Source organism: Falco naumanni, chromosome 4 (assembly GCF_017639655.2).
Source record: "Falco naumanni isolate bFalNau1 chromosome 4, bFalNau1.pat, whole genome shotgun sequence".
NCBI lineage: Eukaryota > Metazoa > Chordata > Aves > Falconiformes > Falconidae > Falco > Falco naumanni.
The window spans coordinates 63,138,497-63,148,042 of NC_054057.1; the positions used below are offsets into that span (position 1 = coordinate 63,138,497).

The 9,546-nt window shown below is 54.0% G+C and overlaps 1 protein-coding gene across 1 annotated transcript; it reads left to right on the plus strand.

The window, feature by feature from the left end:
- Window positions 1-1,775: 1,775 nt before the first annotated feature.
- LOC121086539 (acrosin-like) lies at window positions 1,776-7,894 on the plus strand. The gene is made up of 6 exons (XM_040590442.1): window positions 1,776-1,849; window positions 2,167-2,367; window positions 2,706-2,947; window positions 3,259-3,404; window positions 3,870-4,040; window positions 7,853-7,894. Exons 1-6 carry the CDS (start codon window positions 1,776-1,778, stop codon window positions 7,892-7,894), a joined length of 876 nt encoding a protein of 291 aa, XP_040446376.1.
- Window positions 7,895-9,546: the final 1,652 nt, after the last annotated feature.

Sequence of the window (9,546 nt, forward strand, 5' to 3'; positions counted from 1 at the left end):
CAAGTCCTTCCTGCCTCTGGGAGGTGGAGAGGTGGCCAGTGGTTGGCAGGCCTGGTCCTCTTGCAAGGTGGGGATGCTGGGGCTGAGCAAGCACGTTGGCTGACACTGTAGGACATCCACATGCCTGAATCCTGGCTCCTTGATCCCCCCTTCTCTCCATTTGCCGTGCTTATACGTGCCCCTCATCTTCCCTGAGTGCTGCCTCTCTCAGCCCTGCTCTCCTCCCAGAGACGGGCCAACCCCAGTTATTTTTTCCCCCCTTTGCTCCCAGGTTTGCCCCATCTGTCAACACACATGGTCTTTGGGTGTTGTTAGCTAGGTCACCTTGGTCTTGTGTGCCATTACTGACGGGCTTGCCTGGGAACTGCTGTCTCTGCCAGAGTCCTCTCCGCCAAATGACCCCAATCTCTTCCTTCAGGCGTCTGTGAAGTGTGGCCACCTCTGACGGCATTCCCCGCTGGCCACCTGCCAAAACTGGTGCTGAAAGAGCAGGGTTTCCCCAGCAGACAAGTTGTCTTCTCCAAGGCCGCCTTCTGCCTGCTCTCAGCAGACACACGGGAACCGGCAGCCGGTCCCTTTTCAAAACACAAAGCAGCCTTGAGCCCGCTTGCTTGGAGGCCAGTTCTGGGGCCTAGGAAGCCCTGCTGCGCCTCAAGGGCCTTGAGAGCAGCTCTTCCACTTTCAGACAGAGCCTGCCCGCTCCTCCTCCTCGGGACCCGGTTGCTCCCTCCGCTGTGCGCCTTATGCCTCGCCACAGAAGCCAGGATGGCAGCAGGGAGCTGCTGCACCTTTCACAAGCTTGGAGGCTGCCATCCTTCAAGCCATTGCCCTCGACCCTCCAGGGACCTAGCCCTGCTGTGCAAATGCAATGCACATGCCTGGCTCCTGCTTCTCTCCTGCACTCCAGCAGGTGAGTGAGCAAGGCTCCTTCAGTCAGCGGCAGAAGGCAGACTGATGAGACAAGGCTGATGCAGGATTCACCAAAGCCACGGAAAACGATTGCATGTAGGTTTGAGAGCAGGAGCATCCTTCTCTCCCTAGAGCTTCACAACGATTGCCCTTGCCACAAGTGCCATGGTCAGTGTGTGCCCAGAACAGCAATCCAACTCACAGACAGCAAGGACACGACGCCTGCCAGAGCGCGTTGCTGTGGCTGACATAGCCAGTGAGGAGTGTGCTGCACCTGCATTTCACTGTGCTTTGTGCAGGAAGGTTGACGTTGCTGGGCTGTGCTTGGCTTATTTGGCTTGCCCAGCACTGCTTGCCTGCCACGGCCATCAAAAGATTGGCTCTTCAACACCCAAGCACGCGCATGCTGCTGTAGTCATTGTGTTCTTTGTTGTGTGTCTGTTTATTGGGAAGGAGCCAGTGGCACAGGGCTGCAGAGAGCAGGGCGGCAGGGAACTTCCCAAAGAGGCTGCGAGGCCGCGCTGGGTGCTGCCCTGTGAGCTGTTAGCAGGCAGAGCTGGGAGCCAGGCGCTGCTGCCTGCCACGGGGCCTGCCCACCCTGATCGTGCAAGCAGGGCATGCCACAAGGCTCTGTCGGGGGCGTGCAATCCCAGCTTCTGCCTCCAGTCCTGCTTGGAACCCCTCCTGTTGCCCCCCGTCCCTCCCCCACCGCCACCACGCCCAGCACCTGGAACCAGGCACTCTGTGACATCAGCCCCGCATCCAAGAGAACCCCAGGCAACAGGAATCCTGCAGGCAGTACGTCGGCAGCCACACTGGTGGTGACAAGCCCTCGTTCTTGCAGCTGCCACATGTTGCTGGTAGTGATGGATGTTCTCCTCCTCCTCTTTGTCCTGCTGGCCATGTGCTGTCCTGTGCACGGCACATGGGATAGCTGTGGGTAAGTGGCCCGAGGCTCTGGGGGGGAGATTGGGCAACCCTTGTGAGCTTCTCTGGAGGGGTCCTGCTTGTCCCCCATGGCCACCCCAGTGGCTCTTGAAGGCCATGTGGGAGGCTCAGCTCCTTGCCATCACCCAGGCTGCCAGCACAGCTCATCTACGGGCTGAAGCAGAAAGCGGGGAAAGGGGAGCGGGCACACAGCCCACGGGTTTCCTCGGCCCTTCTGGCCATGCCTTGAGGGGAGGGAAGATGGCTGACCTTTAGCCGGAATGGCGCAAGCTTGCATGGAGCTAACCAGAATGGAGTTTCTGGTTACAGAGGCACCTGCGGCCTTCGGCCTGCGGCTTTTCACTACGGCATGTCGCGCGTTGTGGGTGGCAGAGATGCCCAGCCAGGGGCCTGGCCTTGGATCGTCAGCATCGAGGCTCCCTTGGAAGGAGGCACGGCGCACATCTGCGGGGGCTCCCTCATCAGCCCACAGTGGGTCCTCACATCAGCCCACTGCTTCATCGAGGCCAGGTAAGGAGGACCAGGGATCGGGGCTAGCCCCACACTCTAGCAGGTGCCCTGAGCACAGCAGCACGTGCTGCAGCATGTCCTGTTGCCCTGCAGTACGCCCAGTGCCTGGGCACTCCGCAGCCACCTGAGAGGCTGCTCAGGAGAAGGCTGAGCTTGTGCCACTGCTTCCCAGCAGCCTCCAGCTCGACACTGCTTGAGCCCAAGGAGCATGTGGTCTGTCGCACCCTCCCAAGCACTGCTTCCCTCTCTGCCTTGCCAAGCAGAAGGCAGGGCGACTGCTGTGCTGCTGCAGCATGTGGCTCTGCTCCCTCTGAGCCCTCTCTCCATCTGCCTTCCAGGAACATCACCATGTGGCAGGTGGTGGTAGGTGCCACCCGGCTGACCCAGCTGGGACCTGAGGCCCAGGCGCGCAACATCAAGCAGCTGCTGGTTCACCAGCACTTCAATAATATCACACGGAGGAACGACATTGCCTTGCTGGAACTGGAGCAGCCTGTCCAGTGCAACAACTATGTACAGCTTGCCTGCGTGCCCGATGCCTCGCTGAGAGTCTCGGAGCTGACAGAGTGCTACGTCAGTGGCTGGGGGTGCCAGGACTGCAAGAGGTGAGCTCCCAAAATGTAGTCACGTTGCGAGTGCAAGCTTGGCCAGCTTGGGGAGGCAGGTTGCTCTTCCTGACGGCAGAGGCGAAAGCCAGAATCAGGCTGTGGGGACGTATGCCTCTTAGAGAGGGGGGTGTGAGCCACTGACCCAGAGCAAGGCAGAAAGGAAGGAGCGGTCCAGCGCCTCCCCACATGCAAAGCCGAGCCCCGGGATAGGGCTTCAGTCACGCAGGGAAGGAGAACTGGCAATGAGCTGCTGGGTGTTCATTTCTTTCTGTGCTCTTCATAGATGGAGGATTGGCGTATGTGCTGCAGGAGGCCCAGGTCCACCTCATTGATGCCGGGGTCTGTAACAGCAGCGGCTGGTACAAAGGGGCCATCCACACCCACAACATCTGTGCTGGCTATCCGCAGGGTGGCATCGACACTTGCCAGGTAGGAGTGTGCTACAAGCCAAGCCCCGGCAGCACGGGCAGCCCCGCCACAACCGCCCAAACCTGCACCGTCACGGGCTTTTCCTGGCCACTCACACTCCCATTGCTGTGTCCCCACTGCTGAGGGCCTTACCCCCCTTCCCCTTTTGCACGCCTTTGCCCAGGGCCTGCCTGCCTTGTCCCAGAGGCCTGGCACTATGTCCACAACGCCCACCCGGTGCCCTTGGCAGCCCAGAGCTTCACCGTCCCAAGCCAGACACAGCCATCTCACACACCTGCAGCAACAACGTGCCGCAGGGAGAGTGAGCCCTGCCTTACAGGCCCACCGCCCCCTCCCAGGCAAGCTTCTCCAGAGCTTGGCTGGCCACTAAATACAGCTCTGGAAGTGCCACGAGAGGGAAGGAGCCAGCCACTGGGCTGACGGTGGCCACCCAACAACCCCTTCATCCTTTCTCCTCTGCTGCAGGGGGACAGCGGTGGGCCTCTTGTGTGCCAAGACAAGAGCGCTGACTACTTCTGGCTTGTTGGCCTGACCAGCTGGGGGATGGGCTGTGCGAGAGCAAAGAAGCCCGGAGTCTACACCTCCACCCAGCACTTCTACAACTGGATCCTGGAACAGATGGGCCTGCACACAGCAGTAGCGACTACTGCAAGGCCACAGCCAGCCTTCACCTCCACCCCCGTTCACAGGCCAACACCAACAGAAGCAGGAAGGTTTATACCCTGCCCACTTCCAGTGCAGAAGCTGTGGGATTTCCTTACTTGGCTGCAGAAGTTGGTGCAGTTCCTAATAGGAGAAAAGGTTTGAGCAGCAGGACAAAGAGGATCCAGGGCTGGCTGCAGCGCACCACCACCATTTCCCGCTGGGGCACTGCCTGCTGATGCAAAGGCAGCCTCAGTGTCAAAGGCCTGCTCTGTCCTGCCTGCGCTCCTCTCAACGGAAGAGCTCAGCTGGCTGAGTCCCTGCAATAAAGTGTTTCATTTCTGTGGCTAACCAGGCGCCAGTCCTCTTCAGTCTCGTGTGCAAGGCCAGGACTTCCACACCCGGCACCTGCCAAAGGAAGCAGGCTGCGGGCAGACAAGTCGGGCACAAAGGGTCACAGCAAAGGGCTGAAGCTCTGCCTGCTGAGCAAGGAGGATGAGGGTGCAGTGGAACAAGGGAAGGCAGGTCACTGCGGGGCTCAGGGCCTTGGGGATGGCAGTTGGAAGCACAGAATGCCTTAGGCCCGCTCCTGGTGGGATCCCTGTGTGCGTCTGTATGAGGCGCAAGCGAACTGGAACGTGGACTCTCAGAGCCCAGGAAACACAGATCTAGAAAGACCCAAGGCTTGCACCAGGCACTGGTGAGGGAGCCTTGGCTTTGAGCCCCACATATGACATGGACTTAATTTCCAGACTGTTATCTGAGGCATCTACGAACACGCTGTGCTTATGAATCCAGGGAGTGAAGCTGTGTTTCTCTTTCAGTAGCCTCATCCTCTGGTCTCATGGTTTCATGCCGGCCGGCAACCAAGCACCACGCAGCCGCCTGCTCACTCCCCCTCATCCGGAGGGCTGGGGAGGAGAATCAGAAAGGAATGTAAAGCTTGAGGGTTGAGATAAGAACAATTTAATAATTTAAACAGAATAAAGAGGTAGGAACATCAGTAATAACAATGATAATAGTAACAATTAGGATGGAAAGGTGGGGGAAAAGGGTAAAATCCAAAGGAAAAGGGAAAAGGGGAGAAAACCCCCAAGTGATGCACAGTACAACTGCTCACCACGTGCTGACTGATGCGCAGCCAGTCTCCGAGCAACGATCCCTCCCCAGCTAACCCTCCTACTTTCTATACCAAGCATGACGTCCCATGGTATGGAATACCTCTTTGGCTGGTTCAGGGCAGCTGACCTGGCTGTGTCCCTTCCCAGTCTCTTGTGCTCCCCCAGCACTCTGGCTGGCAAGGCCCAAGAATCCAAAAAGCCCTTGACTTTAGTATAAACATTACCCAGCAACAACTAAGAACATCAGTGCGGCTATCAACATTGTTCTCACATCACAGGCAAAACACAGCACTGTACTAGCCACTAAGAAGAAAATTAACTCTATCCCAACTGAAACCAGGACATCTGGAAACCCAGGAAAGGCCTGGACTGCATTCACATGGGTGTAAGCAGTGGTTCCATCTGCAGGGATACTTGTCAAGGTATTGCTTTGTCTGTGTCAATCTGTTTTGCCCTTCACATTCATTGTGGTGCTCTCTCTGTGTGTATGTGTGTGTCTGGCTCTTTGGAATGCAGCTGCACGCGCGTGGGAAGATCCATTTAGGCTGGCATAGGAGCAGCCCCCCAGGTGCCCACCTCATTCAGATCAACCAGACCTGAAAGGAGAAATCCCACAGTGTCCAGAAGCCTGCCGGCTCTGGCTGCTCCGTAACAGAGTGGGCAAGGAAACCCAAAGCAACTCTGCAGCAGAGAGCACCGGGTGGGCAGGGAGGCAGCACTGGCTCTGTCATATAAACTCCCAAATTAGGGGGCTCTGAGTGAGTGCTAAACTCTCATTTAGTGTTGAACTGCATGTGTAAGACTTGTGTGCACAAAGGTGAGGTCAAGCTGACCCCCTGTAAAGTTGTCAAAATTGATGACTGAAGAGATTCCTAATTAAGGGATTCAGCCTTGGGAAGGATGGGAGAGAAAGAAGAGATAGTGAAAAGAGTGGCTCACGTCACTAGTGACATCACAATGGCACCATGAAGCCCCGCTGACTGTGGGCATACTCCCTGGATACCGGCCGGCCCCAGCCCGCAGCGGGAGGGTGGCCATCCCGCAGCAGCACTGGCCCCGCATCACCACCACCATGTGCCAGCGGGTCTGCTGGGCACTGCCGCCATGCAGGAGACAGAACAGGAGCCCCCGGACCAGCTGCCAGCGCTGACGGTGCAGTGGCACAGGGGCAGAGGATGCTGCTGGTGTTGGCAGTGGCGTTGGTAATGGCACTGGTGCCGGCTGGCCCCACGGCCGAGGGCTGGGAGCAGTGATGGCTGCAGCCGCTCAGTGCTGGTGAGGTGGAGATGTGCTGACACATAGAGATGGGCTGAAGCGGTTGCCATCCTTTGGCCCAAATGCACTTGCATGCTTCCACTCAGTCGCCTGCCTCTGTGTGTGTATGTTCTACCTGTTCTTTAAAAAATTGGCCAGAAAGAAAGGAAAGCATTTATGCGTGCTCGACACAAAGTAAAGTTTGGCCTTGTGGCCCCTCTTGAGGCCAACCAACCGGCAGACGTCCCCTAAGGATTCTCACAGGAGTCAAAGGCTTCACCATCCCCTCTCTGGAGGAGGAGGAAGTGCATGTTGCTGAAGCGACCACAGAGCATCTGCTCTGCTGTTCAGTGGATGGGCAGGTCAGCGGCAGCATGAGAAATGCTCCCTTGTCCGACATGTGCCAGATCACTCCGAGTTTGCAGGCTCTGGCCAGCAAGTGAAAACCAAAAGCCCAGGAAGGGAGGACTTGGCTGTGCAGGGTGGGGTGACAGCACAAGTGGAAAGAAACGCCAAAAGACAGAAGCAAGAGGCTTCTGGCGGCCAGAAGATTAAAGAAAACAAGGACAGAAAGGTGAAGAACAAGGATGAAAGATAAGCAAGCCCTCAGCAGCATCAGGAGAAATATTTCCTAACTCCTTGCTGGCTGTTTCAGGTGCATGGGTGTTGCATGCTGGTCTGTGACCAGGGCATGGTTCTCTCTGTATTCTCGGGAACAGAATTAAGACTCAAAATGGAGTCAAGAGCCAAGGAACTTTATTTGCCCAACAAGAAATCTGCGAATGCCAAGGGAGAGAGAGAGAGAGATACAGAGAGAAAAAGGAGGGAAAAAAGAAGGGAAGAAAGAAAGAATTCACAGCAATAGCTACACCCCAGTGCTGTGGTGTCCCAACAGTCCGATTTGTTTCCAAGTCTGGTGCGGGAATGTTCCGTCCGACGTTAGTTGCTTCCAGCTTTTATACAGTTGTTTCAAGCTGTTCTGCTTCGCCACACCTTCCACCCAGCAATGGTGTACGTGCCCAGCATGGTCCTCAGGGGCCTCCAAGCACCTTTACCCCCCTGACCCCAAGGTCTGGGTGCATGCACAGGGGTTTGGTTAAGTTTTGCAGGATCAGCATCCCCTCATTGCTCCATGGCATCAATCGGTCTCCTCCTTTAACAATGTATAGATAAATCTCTGCGGTGGCAGTGGTGTTATCTTCCTGCCTTAACAACGTATAGGTAGATCATTCACTGTGGCGATGGCATGAGTTTCCTGCCATAGCAATGTTGAGACAACACCTCTGCTGTGGCGATGATGGGTCTCACCGGCGCAGTCTCTTACACCACCCTGTGGCTCAACATCGCTAACTTATGAATTGTTCTCTGAGGTGGCGTGAACGATAGAGTAGAGAAAGGAGGAAGGAATAGAGACATGGTCCCTGGTTTCAGGAGGAGAAGAAGAAGAAGAAGAAGAAGAAGAAGAAGAAGTAAAGGTTTACAAGGATAATTACAAGATAATGTGCATTCACAAGGGCAAGTAGAAGTATCATAATAAAAATCAAAGCGATAGTTAGCACAACAAAGGTGGCAAAATAAACTGGTACAAGAACATACAGGTATTCCATTATTTCCTGCAAATTCAACGACACAAAGCGAAGCAATTGCAGTCCTCGTGGTTAAAGCAGTCTGCTGCCCTGCTTTGCTAAAGTCGCGGTCAGGATACGCAGTAGGAAAATAGGAAAATAGATTTCCACGCCCCCTTAGCTTAATGCGCGTGTACCGTCTGGGTCTAGAAACTTCGGTCGCCAATTTAGGTAAAAGAAAATAAGCAATAACACTATACAATCTGTATTACTGATGGTGTGGTTTGGTGCACAGCACGAATTTGTTTAACACCGTTGAACAGTGTTAATATGGTATAAACTCTGAGTTTATAAGTTGAGAGTATAAACAGAGTGTAAACAGCGTTAAACACAGACAGTAGTTATAAAATGCATCTTAGCTACAACATGTTGAATCAATTGTATAAAACATGGAATGATACAGGGTAAAAACATCAGCATGGCAAGACCACATAACAAATAAAATAGGGTTCGCTTAACTCATGGACCACCAGGGAGCCAGGAAAACATGTCAATGTCCCAGCCTTTCCATGTCTGGACAGGAACACGGGCCAGCTTTCATATTCCTGCAGTAACCCGTTCAACATTTTTGCCGCTATCATCAATTTTTAAGCAGCAATTAGAATCATTTAGTTTACCACAAACACCTCCTTCTTTGGCTAGCAGGTAATCAAGAACCGTGCGATGCTGCATATGTTTGCATTTGTGTAGCCTGATCTGCCAATAGGCCAAGGGCATGTGCTGTCTCGTTAGTAATGATCTGCAGCACAACTTGCAATGGAATAATGCGATTTAGATTATAGATAGGTTCTCGAGCACCGCTGAGCCACTCATTGGGGTTCCATGTGGCAGGTCCACAGTGTTTTATGATACGTTGAGGGGTCCACTTCTCTTGGCCCCAAGTTTGATCACTACCACCTGTTACAGAAGTGTCAATGGACCGCCGATGTCGATTAAGGTCATCATATCTCCTAACTCCCAAACTGTCTCCATTTTCCTCTGGTAGCAGGCAACAGAAGGGGCGCATATAACCCACAGAACATGTTCCACTCCAATTATTTGGCAATTTTCGATAGGCATGATGACCACAAATCCAATAATGACCTTTCAGGGTCAGAGTTCCATTTATAAATGGTCCATCCCCTTTGCGCCTTACATCGGAATTACATGGAGTTTCAAAATAAGTGGTATCTTTTAAGCCAAAGGGTGCTTAATTCAATTATTTGCCTTTTCCCCTTTAATCCAAAGATCACATTTCCATGCTCCTACGGGGCTACTATAGTTACACTTAACGGTAACTGTGTGGTTAGTTATGCCACGGATGGCACAAGTCCAAGGGTCAGGTTCCCTTAATACCTTAGCTCCACTAAGATTGCTACTAGACCAAAAGTTATCAAATAGTTTTGTAAGTCCAGTTCATGGACCCGTGCCCAACTTAGCCTGCGAGAGATAACTTTTCCATTGGTGGTGTTGCTTTACAAACACCATAACATGTCACCCTCGGCATGAAGAGACTGGTTA